The 20,517-nt window shown below is 39.4% G+C and overlaps 1 protein-coding gene across 1 annotated transcript in view; it reads right to left on the minus strand.

The window, feature by feature from the left end:
• Positions 1–13,511, minus strand: part of PIGN (phosphatidylinositol glycan anchor biosynthesis class N) — a gene marked incomplete at both ends in the record, with an annotated part of 92,683 nt that extends 79,172 nt beyond the window's left edge. The window contains 6 exon segments of the mRNA XM_079533491.1: positions 1,255–1,361; positions 6,320–6,418; positions 7,373–7,494; positions 12,912–13,150; positions 13,154–13,171; positions 13,470–13,511. Coding sequence (XP_079389617.1) covers positions 1,255–1,361; positions 6,320–6,418; positions 7,373–7,494; positions 12,912–13,150; positions 13,154–13,171; positions 13,470–13,511 — 627 coding nt within the window.
• Positions 13,512–20,517: the final 7,006 nt, after the last annotated feature.

Below are 20,517 nucleotides of genomic sequence, written 5' to 3' on the forward strand. Positions count from 1 at the left end.
TTCTAAGGAAAGTCATCAGCAATGGCATTATTGTTTGAAATGCCATTAGGTGTTTTGAAGCACCGTCCACATAAAGCTGCGTAACTCCAAACGACAGCAGGTTGTAACTTTAAGACAACTGTTTGAGAATAACTGACAGACTCATTTGACTTTTATTATTCATATACATTATACAACCTGAGACAAGTGCAAGTTTAGAAAGGATGGTGTTAGAAAAATAAAAAAAACAACCACAGAAAACAAAACACATCATGTCTCTGCTTGCAAACTCAGGAAATCACTTGCATTGAAAACTACTGAACTATAATGGACTTTTTCACCTCACACCATAGCTTAAGGCAGACCTAGCCTTCGTTTCTCAGTGCAGATAGATACTGATCTGATTTATATATTGTTTCAGTTTTGGTTTCATTTACACTAGTTAGCTCATGTATATAGCCTTGTGGAATAAGTTCATTAAAACACATTTAGCGTTACTGTGAGAATCACAAAGCTAAAAGTCCTGTCTTAACTACTCCACTATTGATAAACAAATAGCCACTACCAGTACTTCTCAATCCAGGACCGGTGAAGTAGAACAGCGTAATACAGATACAGGAATTCACAGATACTGCAACACAGTAACACAGACACAGATGTGCACTGGACATTAACGCAAACAGTGACAGTATCACAAATGTCTGTCAAGCCGAGCAGAGCACCACCTGAATGAGTTATCCTGCTTCAGGGCCTAATTTGCGTTTTACATAAAATTAACTGTGACTCCTTTGGTAGTCACAGCATACATGAGCCTCAAATAATCAGAACTCAACTACATGCATCAGGAAAGCAACACGATGGTCATGATGGATAGACAGAATCTTGACATAACTTAAGTCAATAATATTGTCTATTTGATTTCTAATAAGACTTGTTTATCCTATGCCGTAATACCAATTATGAAATTAACTAAAACACAAGATTTTCAATGGCTCATAGTACTCTAAAAGATGGGTTTCAAATAACATGCAAATTTATGTTTAAAAATATTCTTGGCTTTTCTTAAGGCAGTGCTTATAGTCAGTTTAATTTGCGTTGAATGACATATTATAATCTGTTAATGCTCATGATAAGTCAGGCTTTTTTTTTTTTAAATAGATACTGCTTCAAAAAATTTCCAATTTCTAGATCTAAGGTAAAATTGACATTATTTATGATAGTCATCCAGCTGTGCTTTTTATACATAGGCAAAGTATAAAAAGATTCTTTGCTCACCTTAACATGATCAAATACCCAGGTATCAAGTTTGGCTGCATCTTGTGCTCCAAAGTCTTCACTTTCAGCTGTGTAACAAAATGTATAAACATGATCTCCAGTAGCACCTGCAAAAACAATACAGATTAGAGTACTAGGAGACAACAGAAAGAAAAGTTTTCTTCCTTTTATCAGTCAAAAATACAGGAACAGTGATGCACAGGAGCACAAATCCATCAAGAATGACAATCCTGAGAGAATTCAAAGGGTCTCTCCTTAAATTACTCCTATATTTATATTTTCAAGCCTGGATATCATTTTAACTCATTAGCTTATCAGCATCACTGAGGGGGGTGAGGAACAATGTTATCTAGTATACTCAGGTGAGAAAACGCATGGAAAAGCAAATAGGAATTGAATAAATTCCCGTTAAAGTAAGTAAAATAAATTAGTTTTGAAACAAGGAATTTCACTAAGAAACTTCTCACAGGAAACAATACATCTAGAGCCATATTTCAACACACATTCTGTGCTTTTTTTCTTCCCTGTTTGTTGTTTAAGAAGTTGTACTCAGTATTTGGTTGTTAAACTGAATGCCTGGGCCTTTTGCAGAGGAGATGATAATACATTATGCACAGAGCAGGCAATAGGAGGAATGCAACTTTACTGTCTATTAATTCTTGAAGACAATAGTATTGAGAACAAAGCAGACAACTTCAACAAACACCTTCAAAAAGAAAGTATTCCAAGTCTGCATCTTTAAAATATGGATTCAAAATCTGAAGGGGAAAAGTACAGGACTGTGTTCCAGCTTCATAGCACAACACGATGCCCACCGACGCGAAAACACAGCATCTGGACAAAATGATTTCCAAAAAGCAAAGTAGAGAAAGAGGTGGAAAAAAGATGATGAAGACCTAGAAGAAAGTTAACTTCTGAAGTTACGGAAAGATCTGAAATTAGGTGCAGTTTAAGGAAATCTTTCTGTCACTGGCTGAGCTGTTACAGCTTGGGAATGCTATTTCTACTTTCACTACATAAACTCCCAAAGGGGAAATGTTCTTCTATCAGTTGAAGGCCAGCAACCTTGTAGCTGATTTTCTGGATGTTACAATTATATAATGCCATTTTGTAAGCTCCCAGGCCTGGAAAGGACTAACATCCCAGTATAAGGGAGCTGTTTAACTAAGATTACATCCAAACCCACACAAGTGATGCAGGTTTTTCAGACTAGAAAGATGAAAGCCAGCACAGATCTTCTGCTGCAGTTCCCCCTGGCTTCCCCTCAGAAGATGTTACTACTGCTTATCAACTAGAACTCACTGCAGTTCTCAATCTGAAAAAAAAAATAATACTCCAAGGCATTTAAGAATGAATTATGGAGTACAATTTGGTGGATTAAAGGAATTCAAAAGAAGAAATAAGCTCTAGCAATCACTGTGAGAATGACTAATGTTTAAGGAGGATAGAGTTCTGTGCTGTTCTTCCACAGCACTACAGGACATCTGAAGACATGTTTTTGCAAAGCGGAAGACCAAAGCCTGCCATTTGCAGAATGGGTAAAGGGACACATCAACTACTTATCCATTTCAATTTCTACCACAGAAAAACAAACAAGCAAAAACAAAAACAAAAACCAAAAAACTACCAACCTTGCATTGCTAAAGAGAAACACAATGGCAAAATGAGGCCATACGAGGAGAGATTTGGCATGCCTAGCAAGTTTTATAAAACAAGAAATAAGAAAAAACAACCTTCTAGATAATGTACTTTATAATATATTTCTGTCTTTTAAGAAGTGGTAGGCAACAACATGCCTGATACCATGGGCCAACAGAGAAGGAAGAAAAGATAGGATAGAGAAATAGATAGCAGCCAAGGACGAAAACATTCTTTAGAAGTAGAGAACTCAACTGTTTGTAGGTGCCATTACAGTAATGGAAGCCACTGGAGCTGCGAGAAACTCCCATACCAGATTATCAGCTGTTCTTACTGCAGAATTCTGCCTGGCATTGCAGCCCTTCATATCAAGATTCAAATATTAGAGTTAGGAATAAAATTCTCCTCCTGCAATAAAATCATATCCTTTGGAAATCAAAGCTATCATTCCACTAACAAGACAGTTTTTGTGTCTGACAAGTCTATCATGAGTCACCAGAATCCACGCTAGCAGGAAACTTCTGTTGGCAAATTTTATATGTACAAAAGAGGCAAAAAAACCCCCGAAAAACCATTAAGAGGTGCGAAGACAGTAAGATACTGAGCAAACAGCACACAGACAAAGTCAGATGAGCAGTGTGAAAAATTTGGCTTTCTTCTAGCCCACTGTTCCTACAGCACACCAAAAAGAGGAAACTGACAGGTCAGTTTCAATCCAAACATAAATACCGAAGCAGCACAAACTCTCCAGAATAACCCCAATGAAGCCTTGTCCTGAATGCCCTCCTGGTCTATATAGTACCATTCTCAGGGTTGAAAAACCAACAACATTAGTCCTGCTCCTAGTTCCTGAATTTGTGAATTCAGAGAAAAAGCATATAGTGCATCCCAAGCTTAAAGGTACTCAAGGATCACAAAATCTAATCTGCGGCTCCACACAGCACCACTCAAAATACAAACCCAATGGCTGAGATCGCTGTCCAAATGCTCCTTGATCTCTGGTACTTGGGGCCGTGCCCGCTGCCCTGTGCAAACCGTTCCATGCCCACCACTCTGTGTTGCAGACCCTTTCCCTGACCCCAGCTGCCCTCCCCTGACGCAGCTCCATGCCGTTCCCTCAGGCCCTGTCGCTGTCACACAGAGCAGAGCTCAGCGCTGCCCTTCACTCTCTGTGAGGAGCTGCAGCCGCCATCAGGCCTCCCCTCAGCTCCTCTGCTCTGGGCTGAGCAATGGAACCTCGGCTGCCCAAAGTGATGACAAAACAGTACAGACCTGGCACGCTGCAGACAAAATCTTCAGATTTGGCAAGCTTAGAAGAAAAACTCAGTTTTAAAGAACATTTTGGAAACAGACATTGTAAAAGTATGTTATTTTCACGTCCCATCAAACTCAATCTAAAAATATCTTAGGAACAAACAAAAAAAAGATTAAAATTAAAATACTGAATTAGCATAGTTTGGAAATATTGGAAACTAACACCTTCTAATACTACTTTGGATTAAATAAGTTGCATGCCCGTTCCAGAGATATTTAGTCATTTTCTCAGAATAGTTCTAATCACACAGCCTTCCACCAATTCTGATGTGAATGTGTTTTGCACTGAGAAATCCACGAGTATTTCATTGACCTTCTCCACAGAATCTACAACCGTTTGAAATATTTATTCTATGACAGGAAAAGGACTCAAAGACACATACTGACAGCAAACGGCATTTTTTACTCCACAGCAAGACTCAGGTTGTGTCATGTATTCCTTATTCATCATGCAACGAAAACGGTTTAACAGTTAATGGAATTCTGAACGTTTTGAGACGATAACAAAACCAACATAAAAATTCAGAAGATCTACTCACTTCCAACATGGAAAGAGGGGCCAAATTTAAGCCATGCTTCCCCCATCTTTTTAACTTTTAAAAAAGTGAAACCTACACATTCATAAATAATTGATTCAATTCATTTCTGTGATATAAAAGCCAAAGTTCTCTCTCTCTCTTTTTCAGAAGCTCATTATAAAGAGAAAGTGAATATCTTTAGTTTGATCAAAAATAGGTTGCTTTCAGATAAAGATTATATTGGAGAGAAGGAAGAAGAGGTAAAATACCTTTTTCCACTTAAAATTAAACCATCTTTCTACCATGACAAAGTGATTCACAAACAGCACCTACTTCTCCAATGGTGCCACACTAAACCTTCTCCAAGCAGTGTGGTCATAGGCCTTCGGCAGTTCAGCTTTAGAGAAATCAAAAAAATAATTCCATTGGTGCCACACAGAAGCCATACTGAGCCATAAGGGAACTAGATGGCATTACCCTTGCACATCACCGCAGAGAACATCAAAGCTGTTTCCAGTCCCCTGCTTATCAACAAAAACCCACAAAAGGACAAGGCTTTGAGAAATTCTAGGATTCCTCAAATATTTTCCCAAGACATCTGTTGAAATACAAATAATCTGTGCAAGGGCAGCATACAATCTTTCCTCGCTCCCCAGCCACCATCACAATATTTCTAAATAAAAGCTGTAAGCTGAGGTCATGGGAAAGCATAAGTTGTAAAAATATTTCCTGGTAGTTTATCATAAACTTAAATTTATACAGATCATCCCAGGAACAGTAAAAAGAGGTGTGTGTGGCAAAAGAGATACAGAGAGGATGGAGAGAGACCGAGTTCAAAAAAAGTTCAATAGTTATTATGAGAAATATGACAGATGCTCTTTCTAAACCAATATTAGATTCCACTGCTATCCTCCCAATCTTATTTTTCTAATTTATGTCAACATTTAAACAAAACAACAGCATATACCACTAGTTTGTTCTCATTCTTCCAAGAGAAGAATGAAATTAAATCTCGAGACCTTTTAAGCTGTTGAAATATTGCTCAGCACTCTGTATGTCCAGAGACCAGCCCATTGGGCTGACAGGACTTTCAACACACTGCGCACTAAAAATATCTCAAGTTTCAGGAATAATACCATGCAGTTCCTACTTGCCTATAGTTCTTCCCTTTACCCATAACTGTTCTGGAATTGAAGCCTGCAATAAGCCACTTCTCCAGCACAGACACTAACAAAGTATGGCTCCAATTTTATCATCTCAATCACTGGCGGCTGCACGCAAGACAAAGAAAAAGCCTCAGCTGCAGACCTGGAAGAACTTTAAACCAAAGAAAAACCATGACTTTTTTTAACTATGGGTGTTTTTCCTTCAACGTGTATACAGAATTAAGTAAAATCCATTTAAACGATGAGTAAATAAGGATATTTTCTTTAAAAGTTAGCTTTTTCTCCAGCTGGTCTTGAATTCACAAATTAGAGCAGATATACAAAATAAAATGGAAATTCGTAATTCAACTTCTTTAACTTGAGAACTGCAAGCACGTCTATTTTATTATCTGACAACTGTGAAGAGAGCTCATGAAATTTAAACCCCACCTTTTGCAAACATTGGCAAAATATCTGGGCTTCCCCAGCTCCACGTGTATTTGCTTTCATTGAAAACTGAGTCAAATTCCACTGGATTCTCCTTCCATCCTGTTAAAAAAACATACACGGATTTCAACAGGATTGCCAAAAGATCTCACTGACAGCTAAGACTAATAGTCCATGCAGTCTTTTAGTTCTAGAGTATTCCTTGTACACAACAAAATCCAGCTATGGTTCTCAGTTTTACTCTTCTTTACTGTTATTTGCACTTGACTCCCATTCATCAAGAAATAAGCTGAAAACCTAAGGCAATCTCATCATGCAAGGATTCAAGTATAAAACACAGCTGGTTTACTATCTACAAAGCAATAATTTTCCTGAATTCTAAATCCCCCTTTATTTGATTGCAGCTTTCAACATTTTATGCAGTAACACACATGCGTATTACATTACCAGCAGCCACGTTCCACTCCTTCACAAAAAAACCTTCGAGATTTTCTTTCTGTGATAAAGCAGTTAACAAATTTGAAGATGCTCTTAACAGTAACTCATACCAATCCCACATTTGTGGCAGATGTCAGAAGGAAGAATCTTTTGATTAGAAGTCTGGACAAGATCGCATAATTCCTCCCACTTTCCCTTTTCCAAAAGAGGCAGACAACACTGCAGAAGTTTGTGGGCGAATGCATTGAAGCACCCAAGAAAACAAGTCAGTAATCTGAAGGTTTGTATCGCATTATTAACCACCAAGCATGCAGCAACCACTGTCAGATGAGGTTTTTCACTTTTTGCTGCTAACTCCACTTAACAAAAGTTCAGCTAAAACACTGTAGTTTCTACTCGTTTGCAACATCACTTACATCTCAAATTAAAATTTATAACAGTAAGATGAATCCAAAAGGTTCTTCTGCTTTCAGTATTAGGGTGCTAAGTTTTCCTGTGTTACAAAACATTAATCTGTTTATTTTTACAACCATCAACAGTGAAAAAAACATCCAATAAGAAATTTTCCACATCACTAAAATTTGGAGGACAGTGTTCAAACCTTTGGGGCTGGCATACCTTTAGCAACTGCACTGACATCTTCATAAAACCCAGCTATCAGTGCAACATGTCCTGGTCTGGATTCTGTTGGGACTCGGGTGTGAGAGATGCCCCAGCTGCCATTATTCTCCAGAATAGCACTGAAAACAAGGTACAAAGCAGTTAATGCTTGTAACTTCTTCAAGTTAAACAATTTGCAGACAAAAGGAGTAACAGGTAGACGCTAGGCAGGAAATATAAAAAGCCCAGATTAAAAACAGATTTTTGGTTTAGCCTGCTGTGCAGGAATACAAACTGAACACTAACTTGCAAATAGCTCTGTGTTATAACACTCCACAGACAACACTGCTATTGTGTGGACCATCAGCGCTTCAAAGAAACTAGCTGATGATTTACAGCATTCAGAATTAATGTATAGTTTCTTTCTGCTGCTTTCTAATATGGCTGTTCCCCCACTTCAACACCCAGATTGTTGCTGTCTGGCATTGCTTTTTTTGTTCCTTCCATTTAGCTTGAAAGTACAATCTTCCTTTACTCATTAAATATGCTCAGCTATAATGAGTTCTCGTGACCACGTCTGTCTCCTTTATCCACGCTGAATCTTGGAATCCAGCAACAAAAATCTATAAACCAAATGCAAGTGTAAGGTACAACTCATTTGAGCAACACAAAAAATACAAGCAAACCCTGGGCTTTCTGCAGATACAGTGATGTGAAGCAAAGTACATCCTCAACATATATAATAAATACAGAAGTTGTCTAGGAATTTTGTACGCTCAGTAACTACAACCAAAAAAAAAAAAAACCCAACAAAGAAAATAGAAGACAAAGCCCAAGCATGAGAAACAACCTCAAACTATTCTTGTCTGCTGAAGACATAAACAGCTGGAATGTGCCAGAGAGCATGAAAGTGAGCATTATTATAGGCTGTTTTCTTGTCTCCATCTTCTGGAAGCAGAGAAACATTTACTGCCCACTGTCAGGGCAGGGGGTGAAGGGAAAGGAAATCAAAATGCACCCTGCCATATCATACAGTAATGTTCAGGAAGAAAAAAAAGAAAAAGAATCTTCTGAGCAAATCCAAAGCAATTTGCAGAATCAAAACCACTAGGAAAAGTTGTTTTTGTTCTTTGAGGCATAAGTCACAAAATGTGCTACTGTTATTAAACATGAATACAGACTAACTAGACTCCAAGTTCATGTTTTGCACTTTTATTTTTGATAGATCCACTTTGATTTTATACAGCTGTTATTATGAAATTTTACACTAAATTTCAAACATATTTCTCATTAATAAGAATCTAACTAAAAACTAACATTTAAGGCTTCAATATGCACATTGGATTCATAGTTGCTTTTTTTTAAACTCATATTGGATCTCACATGCTCAGGCCTACTTTAAAGTTCACAGACTATTTGGAATAGCTCAAATATTACAGTGAAAAATGAAAAAGGTCATACAATGTTCTGATGTTATTCCTAGCTATCATCTCAGCCAGGTTTTAAGACAGGTCATGTTGAAAACGGGTACTATTTTGAAAAAAAGGATTTTAGTATCAGCTGAAGTGGTTTCTAATTTATTCTCACTGGAGATTGATCAAGATGTATTACATTAGCGGAAGACTTAAGACAAAGATAAAAGAATTTTGGCTCTCCTCTCACTTCACTGTCACAACAGGTAGGAAATTGTTTTAATTAGACTTTGATTTCTACTCCTTTGGATTACTTCCCAAATCAATTTTGCTAAAGTCAAAAAGTAATCCTTTATCTTTGCTTCTGAGAGGTTGTATTACCAAACCTGAAGTTAACAATAACACAAGGCAAGCAGACTACAGCCAGAATGTATTTTACCTTCTCAAAATTCATTTAGTCATTTTGAATTATTTCAAAGCCCTTCATTGAGAGGAAATTAAAAAAAAACCAATCATTTCCTTGATAGCACAAACACTAGCTACCCATAGCAGTGATGTATATGATATAGCAATACGTATGAAACATGACTGACAAGGATTAGAACCTTTTTCTTGTAGTCCTTAGCAGCAGCATCACAGCAGTTCAGAACACACCACCTGCTGTCCCTTGCAGCTACTTGAACGCTGATGGATAACAGATTTTTCAAGAACATTTGCAGAAGAAAAGCCTGGGTACTTAGCATACATCAGCCAGCAATCTGCTCTAAACACAATGAATCTTTATTAACTTTATATACCTGGTAAAAAACATTGCTTTTATTTATAGCAAATTGCTACATGAGTAGATCTTGTTCATTTAAAGGTGATCTTTCCTCCTTAACAGAACACCTGCATGAGAATCACAGAATCACAGAATCACAGAATTGTAGGGGTTGGAAGGGACCTCCAGAGATCATCGAGTCCAACCCCCCTGCCAAAGCAGGTTCCCTACAGCAGGTCGCACAGGTAGGCATCCAGGCAGGTCTTGAACATCTCCAGAGAAGGAGACTCCACCACCTCCCTGGGCAGCCTGTTCCAGTGCTCCGTCACCTCACTGTAAAGAAGTTCTTGCGCATGTTTGTGCAGAACTTCCTATGCTGCAGTTTCCAGCCGTTTCCCCTTGTCCTGTCTCCACTCACCACTGAAAACAGTCTGGCCTCACCATTCTGCCCCCCACACCTTAGATATTTATAGACCTGGATCAGGTCCCCTCTCAGTCTTCTCTTCCCAAGGCTGAACAGACCCAGTTCACTCAGCCTTTCCTCATAGGAGAGATGCTCCAGGCCCTTCACCATCTTCGTGGCCCTCCGCTGGACTCTTTCCAAGAGATCCTTGTCTTTTTTGTACTGGGGAGCCCAGAACTGGACGCAGTACTCCAGATGAGGCCTCACCAGGGCAGAGTAGAGGGGGAGGATCACCTCCCTCGACCTGCTGGACACGCTCTTTTTAATGCACCCCAGTAAGCCATTGGCCTTTTTGGCTACAAGGGCACACTGCTGGCTCATGGCCAACCTGTCATCCACCAGGACACCCAGGTCCCTTTCCGCAGAGCTCCCCTCCAGCAGGTCATCCCCCAAGAAATTATCTGTTATGCCACAAACTAAAGCAAGTAAGAAAATGAACACATGGAACTTAGTAACAAATGTGCAAAAAAATAGACTTTATGTGCCCTGGACTGCCTCACCTTCTACAGCACACAGCATGCAGCAACATTTTCTTTTCATTATCTCACAAGCTCACACTTGTTTTCAATACACAAGCAAGAGAGTACAAGAGATACATAGATGGCATTTCATTGTCTTTACTCTTAACACATGGAGCATGGGGAACAAGCAAAAAGAGCTACAAGCATGTGCATGCCTACAAGGGCTGGCATCACTGAGACGTGGTGGGATGGCTCTCACAATCGGAATGTAGGAATACATGGGTATTCTTTCTTCTTCAGGAAAAGCAGGCGGGGGAGAAGGGGAGGGAATGCTGCTCTCTATGCTCATCAATGACCAGTTGGAGTTCATGGAGCTCCACCTGGGGGCAGATGAGGAGCTGACAGAGAGCTTATGGGTTAGGGTTAAAGGGAAGGCAGGGGAAGGAGACATCGTAGCAGGGGTCTACTACAGGCCACCCAACCAGAAAGACTAACTGGATGAGGCCTTCTATAAACACACAGGAGCAGTTCCATGTTCATTAAAGACAGTCCTCATGGGACTTCAACCACTTCAATATCTGTTGGAAGGAAAACACAGCAAGGCGCCAGAATTAAAGAGGTTCCTGGAATGCATCAATGATAACTTCCTCTTCCAAGTGGTATAGGAACTCAAAAGAAAAGGTGCTATACTGGACCTTATCTCACCAACGAGGAGAAGCTGGTGAGTAACGTGACGCTCAAAGACAGCTTCAGCCACAGTGTCAACAAAACAGTGGAGTTGAAGATCCTTAGGGTGTAAAAGAGGATACGCAGCAAGCTTGCTACTTGGGAGTTCAGGAGAACAGACTTTGACCTCTTCAGGGAACTGCTTGCCAGGGTGACACGGGATAAAGTTCTAGAGGGAAGAAAGGCCCAAGAAAGCCAGTCAACATTCAAGAACCATCTCCTCCAAGCCCTGCAGCAGTGCATTCCAAGACAAAGGAAAGCAGGCAAGAATGCCAGGAAGTTTAGTTTCTGTGGATCAACAAGATGCTCCTGGACTTTGGCACAAAAAAAAAGTCTATAAGGAGTGGAAGTAGGAACAAGTTACCTGGAAGGACTACAAAAAAGTTGTCAGAAAAGCCAGGGATCAAGATACGAAAGCTGAAACCCAGACAGAATTAAATTTAGCCAGGGACATAAAGGAAACAACATTTACAGATACAATAGTGATTAAAAAGAAGGCCAGCGAAGGCGTAAGCCCTCTCTGAAAGGAAATCAGAGACATAGTCACAAGGCATATGCAGAAAGCGAAGTATTCAGTGACTTCTTTGCTTTAGTCTTCACTGGCAAGGACTCTAGCTGCACCATTCAAGTTGCAGAAAGTAGAGGTAAGAACAGGGAGAAGGAAGATCTGCCTGCTGTAAGTGAAGATCAGGTTCAAGACCATCTAAAGAACTAGAAGGTGCATAAGTCCATGGGACCCAATGGGATCTATTCACAGGTTCTGAGGGAACTGGGGGATGACATTGCTGAGCAGCTATCCATTATATTTGAGAGGTCATGGCAATCTGGTGTAGTTCCCACTGATTGGAAAAGGGGAAACATAACACCCCATGTGCCAAGATCATGGCACAGATCCTCCTAAAGGCATTACTAAGGCACACAGAAAACAAAGATGAGGTGATGTGTGGTAACCAAGATGGCTTCATCAAGGGCAACTCATGTCTGACAAACTTGGTGGCCTTTTCTGATGGAGTCACAGCCTAAGTGGATAAAGGAAAAGCATCTGACGTAATCTAACTGAATTTGTGTAAATTTGTGCATTTGATACTGTCTCACACAATATCCTGGTCGCCAAATAGGGAAAAAAAAAAAAAAAAAGGATTTGATAGATGGACCACTCACTGGATAAGGAATTGTCTGGACGGCCTCACTCAGAGAGTTGCAGTCAGTGGCTCAGTGTCCAAGTGGGCCAGGCTGGGTGGGGCTCTGAGCAACCTGGTCTAATGAGAGGAGTCCCTGCCTGTGGCAGGGGGGTTGGAACCAGCTTTTCCCTTCCACTCCCCCACATTCTTTCAGCACCAGTGACAATTTCTGACTTGAATACATTTTAAAAGAGGACAAAGTAAAACAAAGGCAGTAGAAGTGCAGACTTCACAAACTAATGTACGGTTTGCGTTATCACCAGAAATTACAATAATGCTGAATTACTGAAACCGAAAAACTGAAGACACTTGATGACAAGAATATCCTCTTTCCTAGCTGCTACATACCACTGCTCCTAGAGATGGGGACAAATTCTCGATGCTGAAAAAAAAAACAACTGCAAAAATTTGTCATTTCAAAGGCAGAAGGAAGTACCAAGACACCAAAGCTGCCCTTGTTTCTCTTATTCCTCTGAGAACTCTTTCCAGCATTACAAATAACAACCTCCAGAAATTAAGCATTCTGGATCCAAATTATTTTCAGACGGACTTACCGCAGGTAAGGTGCTTGGGGAGTATTGTTGCTATTCAATTCAAACAGAGAATCTGCCCGCAGACCATCAGCAACAAAGAGTACCAGGCGCTTTGCTGGAGGTGGCAGTGGAGTTTGCTGAGGAGTCATACCATGAACCAGAGGGGAGCTGAAGTAGATGTCAAAAATAGAGGCCATGAAGACAAAATGCACAAGGAGACCAGCAAGTATGAAGACTGGTATACCCATGGTAATCGAAGGTCAGCAAGGAAAAACCCAACACTAAAAGAGTAAGAGAAATACAGTTAGTCATACGAAACTTGGTTTTTATTTATTATTGTATACTTATTTATCAAATAAATGCTATTACTAGACTGACTACCCAGACCCATAACCAACCTCTATTTACATAAAGAAGCTTGTTCAGGGAAATTCTGGTTCTGGTCATCACCTTGTTGACTCAGACTGTCAGATAGCTACATCGCAGCAATACACCTCTGGCATTTACAGGGATATCAGATGGCTTCAAAATACCATAAAATCAGGCCAGCTTCTGTGACAAGCAGCGGCCTTGCTTTATCTGCAGCACTGACAGCAGACCGGGACAAGGCGACGTCTCCATGAACACACTGCCCTCTACCGGCCGACTGCGTAACAGCGTTGTGGTTGTTAAGGCGCGTACAGAGCAAAGACAGCCAGAGAAAGCCATCCTACAGCAAGCACCAAAAGCTGCAAAGTTGCTTTTTCTAAGTTTACCATCAATTCTAGGCTCATTGCACTCTGCTTATACATGGAAATCTAATTTTAAATGAACAAAGATGCTGTGTGTGAGTGAAGAACACTCTTCTAAAATAGATAACAAAAGCACAACAGGTGAAGGATGATGTTTCAGCTGGCTACTAACCTGTGCTTTCACAGTGCTTTCCTACCCTCTCAATCTTATAAGTCAAGTTAGGGATACAAATATGCTTAACATTAGATACACCGAAAATGTATGCATCTACCACACATACAGAGAGTTTCACATGAAGGCAGTCCAAACATATAGGACTCAAGTAAGCTTGGGGACTGTCTGAAAGAGACTACTAGCTCTGTCAAAGTTGACAAAGTCATTGTATAAATGAGCTAATTATCAGCTCTACCCAAAAATCACCTGAATTTACTAATTCAGAAACAGATCTTCCTAATAAATAGCCTGGAAGGTGCAGCAGGCATTCAACTTTGGATATCAATGCACACCTCTCTCCTAAGGAAACTATTCAGAATCTACTTAATGCTCCTACATGAGAACACTTCTTATCTTGCTGCTTACAAAATAGTCAGAAACATGGACAGACAGCCAACTGACAGCCAACACATGGCATTATCATCAAGTAAAGAAGAAAGGCTTCACTACCATATAACTCATCCTCACAAAAACTGAAATGTTTTTGTAAAATAAAAACTTCAAAGAGCCAGGAAAATCACAGAGGATAAAATCCACCAACTGGAAAAGATTTGAAAGTTTTATAGATAAATAATCCAAATTAAGTGTAACTTGTCACAGTAAAATTCAGGCCTCAATGCAGCTCAACTGCAAGTTACAGCTCCTTTAAGTTTGCCTATTGAAATACAGATGCAACAGCCTCCATCCTAATCGAAATAATTAATGCAGCAATTTCCAATTTCAGAGATGGGAGAAAAAAGAAAGGAGACTGAGATAGATAACGCATTTCAAAGAGACATCTGGCAGTCATATCAGTAAAGAGTACATTTTGATCACTTAAGCAGGAACTCGCACACTTCTGTGTCTACAAGTGGGATTCCAATAGAGACCTACAGCATTTTTGAAGCATCTGTTCAGTTATTGCTTTTATAAGTAGTCAGAGTTCCTGCATGAAATTAAATACACAAAACCACAATCACAGAAATACCACTAACATGGGACCTCATTTTATTTTGTTTATTTTCCATAGGGGTGCAGCTTTTGATGCAGTTATGCTGTTTGAAAAGAGAATCTAAGCTATCAAGGCCTAAAACTGATATGACTAAATACCCCACTAAACAAAGCATGTTACTTCAATTGGATTCTTGCCATTGGGTGCTTCTAATGCTAGAATTCCATAGCTTAACATATTCTAAATTCCAACTACAGTAACAGTAACCTAAACCGTTTTCACCACTAGGCATTTCTCTTTATTTCAACTCTCCCCAGGCCTGAGACCAAGCTTGCAGCAGTAAGAGCGTAATCAACACAACTCAAGTTTAATATCATCAGATCTACAGTGATCTACAAATTTAATTCCAAAAAAGAGTTTTACATTTGCAACACAGTCTGATCATATTATAGTAGACTATGCTGGTCACAATTTTAACATATTTAACTGCTCATCACCATCAGGTGACAGCTTCACTATTAAATTTCTTGGTGCCCAGCAAGTCTCTAGCATGATTTTCTCGGTGGGAAGAACAGGGAACATCTATCCCAGAAAAACTCAGACACCCCTTGAGACAGCCTTCATGCCTTCCAGGCACAGAAGAGCACAGGTAACATGTCTAAGGAGCATGCATCCATGCATGTATCCTAACAGGAAGGATGCTCAGCTAAGCACTGTGCCTCTGCATCTCAAGAGATACCGAAATGTAATCCAGCTTTTACAGACCACCACACAAAGGAAAAGAGTTCCTTGTTCTTCTCCCTCCACCTATTGGAAAAGACATCACAAGCAAATTTATCTGTAGAGTCTGGTGCTTGGTGGTTCAAGGCAGAAACCATACAAGGCATGCTAAAAGGAAGAAATAACCAGAATCAAAAGAAAAGTAGGTTATGTATTAGCTTATTTATGAGAAAACGCTAAATGCCAAGAGAAGAAAAAAATACATTAAACACACACAAAGCTCTTTTCACTTTGGATGACAAGTGACTAAATCTAAGCACTTAGTAGTAGTGCAAAATCTATGCCTTCGTCAGCAAAAAAGTAGTTAAACAAACTGAAACTAGAAGACATATCTTACGTCTTCCTGCCAATAAAACCTAAGTCAAAGATATATCAGCATTTTGTTCCACTGATATTTTCCCAGGCACTGAAGTGACTTAGTATGCTAAATCCCAAAATCTGAAGATGTAATCTTCACCCAAATCTTGACTGCATTATTCAGTGTAGCTTTGTGTTTTCTGTCACATACCAAGAGAAAGGAACACGGCTTCTGGACTTGCAAACAACAGGCTGAGGGTCAGGAGCACCTATAGGTTGCAACCTATTTGTCATGCTATTTCTTACAGTCCATCCCAAATGCTATTTACAATAATACAGCTCAGCCAGACAACTCATCTCCTTACAGACCCATCCAAATTAGTAAAGAGAATATCACACTCAGATTTCTTGTTTTATTTCTATATTTGTTTCTCCTACTATCACCATCTCCCTAAACTAAATACAGAGCCAATAATGATGCTGCCCAGCCTCCAGCCTGACAAAATTTAAACCCCACATTTAAAGTACTTTATTCAAACAATTTGGAACCAACTACAGATTTTCAGATATTGACTGGAAAGTACTTAAGAACCATCAGGCCACTCACTGCTTGCAATATAAGTTGTACATGGGAAGAGAGCAAATGGGAAATTAGCACTGCACTGAGCTGGTGGGCTTCACCAGTGTTTGCCACTTCTGTCATTATTGGATTTTGTATGTGAGCAGACAAAAGAGCACACAGATGAAAGGGGAGCACTTGTCCTGAAATAAAAGATAAGACAGAATCAGCAGGCACCTTTCCTGAAGTCTACAAGATTAAAGACAAGCAGCAGAAACCTCCTGGCTGTAATTATTTTTTCTTAGGGGGGGTTATTCGAACAGATGAAAGGGTTGGTTTGTTTGTTTTAAAAGAATCCTCAGAGAGAAAACTCACCCCATCTGCACCAGCCAGGAACAAAAGAGACCTCCTCCTTCTTTGTACTCACATCTATCAAAAATACTGCAGAAAGCCCTCCTGCAGTTGCAAGTTCATCACTAGTGGTCATGGAAGTTAAAGAACTACAGTAATGAAAACTGTGACAGTAGCAGGGGAACAAGACAGCTACAATGAGCCACCAAAGCCCCATCAAAGACAAGAAGCAAGCAATTTATTTCACATTAGCTTTTTATTCCTTTCAATCTGACCCACATCTTGCTAACAAAATGTTTTCTGACTCATTTCAAAGTCCAGTACTTCCTTTGCAGTCAGTTCTGACTGCCACACAACTAGCATCCACAGTCCCATGAAAGATCAGAGCCCTTAAAGCTAAACAGGAATGTTGATATAATTAAGGAAATGAGGCACCTTATCCAAAGGAATCAACATCTAAATTCTATTTCCCCGAACTTGTAATCTCTCAGCATTATAAATTAGACAAAGAAAATCATATTTGCACTGCATCGTATAGTTCTTTGTGAGAAATGTCACATTTCCTTTCCCTGCCTTTTCCCCCCCTCTAAATATGCAATAAAACAACCACAAAATACCACACGGAATATGCCCCATTGGCAGGAATATTTTTTAAGGATAATAAAATGTCAAGAGAGGGAGCTCAAGACACATTAGTCATTTCTTTTAGAGACACCATTCCTCACTAAATATTGTCAAGTCTGTTGCGTAAGATGAAAAAAAATCCATTGGAAAGGCATTTTCAATAAGCATCAATGGCCTTGGTAAGAATCTTTTATAGAAAAAAAAAGAAATGGAAGGGAATGCCTGCTATGTTTCTAGCTGATGAATACATTTTTCAGCTAAACAGTACAGCACATTACATAATTTAAACTGTCAAATTTGTGGCTGTGCAATTTGTCCACATATAACACATGATCCTTTTGCTTAGGGTAGGGAAGCAAAATGAAAGTTTTGCTGTGTGACAGTACTTTAAATGCCGTGGCAATTATATATCATCCAAGACAGCCCTAGCAGCCTTTACGCTATTCTTTCACTAATTTAAATGTTTAAAGGGTTACACTAGTCAAGCAATACAAGCGATTTCCTGCTCTCAAAGCATATGTCCATTGACTACACAGACTTATACAGACTTACCAGCCAGTCTCAGATTAAGCTTTCTTGCATCTTTACACAATACTTAGACAAAGGAGATCCCAAAACCTCACATTTGTTTCACACGTGAAGCAAATAATAAAAATGAATAGAGGCGAGATTATGATCTAGACCCTTTTCCTCCTTTCCCAAACTCCATTTTCTCTCCCGTGAGGTATAATATGTTCTGTCAGATAATGAAGCTGCAATGACAGTATTTTTGCTTGCACCTGCACTGAAGTGGCTTTGGTAATTTAAACCATCTGTTTAAAATGATTTTATGTTCAACACCTCCACTAATTTTATGGATTATAATAGCAAATGATATCTGTTTTAAATTTTAAATGTTGTTCAGTGAAGTAGATCCAAACCTGAGGCAAAGAGCTCAAGGAATATTTAACTTCCTTTTTAACATCATTTGATAATCAAAATTGCTCTGCCTAAAAAAAAAACAACAACAACAAAATCTCTTTTGCTAAAACATTCCAAAGAGAAACCTGACTATGGACTACAAGGCAGAATAACCAACAGAACTTATCTGCAAATCAGTTACCTGTAATGCCAGCCTACACATTTCTCTGCAAATTATCCTGTAAACATGCAATAGGTTTCCACAAACCTCCCAGGCACAAAAACATACTCAAGTACAACACTGACAAGAAGAGAGCACTGAGAAAGGACAGTGGTGGTTTTTTCATGCTTTGAGGCATGAAAGAGAACAAAAGCATCATCCCCTGGTAACGCTTGCCAGCCAATTGTAGAAAAATGGAAGCGTAGAATGCAGCATTGTATTTGTTCATGATGCAGACAGATAAAAGGTCAGATCTCAGAGAAAATAAAACTCAACAGTAACAAGTGCTGTGGGCTTTTTTGTTGTTGTTTTGTTGTTGTTTTTCCCTATGAATCAGCTATTTCACTGATAACAGTATTCTGGGCCACTGACGTGTTTTCGGGAGGTCTTTACAACACCTTTTTGAGTTTTTTTTTTTGTTTGTTTGTTTTGTTTTTTTTTATAACTTCAAAGTCACAGAGACAATTTCTATTACTAAGTCTTCTTCAAGTATCACTGTTCTACAGCTAAACATCATATTTCCATCTCAACGTGGACTACTCAGTTCTTTGTCCTGACAAAAGAATTTTGCATTGCTTTGTATGACTATTCTTGCAGGGAATAAAGACTTTATTTTCATTTTTTCATGCTCTTCTTGCAGGTCTTGTAAACAGATTTTTGATATTAAAAGTTTCATAGGATATTTGGGGGGATAGAATGACACCTGGGAACAGAAACCAGCACATCTGCCACCAGGACTGCTAGGGTCAACAAACAAGTACTTAAAAAAAAAACCACAAGTGCATTGATGGCAGTTAGCCATAGCAGTCTAGCTGTCTCAGTGGAGACCTCCCTGACAATCCAAGGCTGAAAACACCCCCAAGATATTTTTAAAGAGATTTACAATAAAACTACTCAGTAAGACACAGACACAGTAAGATACAAGTAAGATACAAGCACTACAGTTTCTCGCTTCAGAAATAAAGGGCCAAAGGATCGAACACTTGAAAGTCAAATATTAAAGTAGAGCACACAGAGAAAAAAACACACAAGGAAAATGATAGAAGACGACCTTGCAAATAAATTTAGCTTGCAAATTTGTTCGGTACATATACAGAAAAAAACATTCAAAGAAAATGGTGCTTAAAGAAGCCAGTATAAGTAAGGATTTAAAAAGTTGACGCAGAAGAGTTTTGTTTTACGAAGTCACATTTTCTTTTCAACTGTTAACCAAACACATGCAATATCTCCAAAGCCACTTATCTGCTGGATCTTGCACATAGGCCTATTTTACCAATAATTTCAGGGTAAGGAAAAAGGGCAACAAGACAACCTTCTCTATGTCTTTATTACTGAAAGTATTATTTAATGCTTTGAAGTCGAATTATGATTTCACAGGTTCACACTCTTTCAAAGTAGAGTTTCTTAACTTACGAGCTCGTGAGAACAAAAGCACTATTTCAACCAATATACTAGCCAGAAGCATTGTATCCGATTACTCAGCTCAGCCAGCTATGAGAATCGATATCTTACTCCTCTTTACTTCACAAACCTGTTACAGCAATGCCGATCTAGGAAGAACCGAGCGCCCTGCAGACGCCGGACAGTGGTCGGCTGCTCTCCAAGGTGCTGAACTGGCGGCGCGGACCTGCGGCTTCGCTGCTCCGGCAGACCTACCCTGCCCACGGCCTGCCTGCATCACTCCAAGCTTCCCTCGTTGGGAGCTTTCAAAGGGAAATTCCTTCTTTCTGTTATCCTACACTTCTTTCTCAGACTCTTCAAGCCTTCAGAAGGATCTTGCCTCTGCTCCAGCAGCACGTGGCTGCAATTGCAGATCTAAGTCCCCAGGGAAATCCATCTTAAAACCAGGCTTTCAGTAGTTAGTTTTATCGTAAGGAAACCAGCACAAGAGGGGAAAGAAACCGCAATAACTAAATTGCAAAGAGGAGAAAAACATTTAAACATCACCTTCAAGAGAGCATCCAACTTCTAAACCAGTAATGCAAGTATATAGAGTACTTCATCAAGGACCCCGTGAGGT

Source organism: Tetrao urogallus, assembly GCF_951394365.1.
Source record: "Tetrao urogallus genome assembly, chromosome: 3".
Classification (NCBI taxonomy): Eukaryota; Metazoa; Chordata; class Aves; order Galliformes; family Phasianidae; genus Tetrao; species Tetrao urogallus.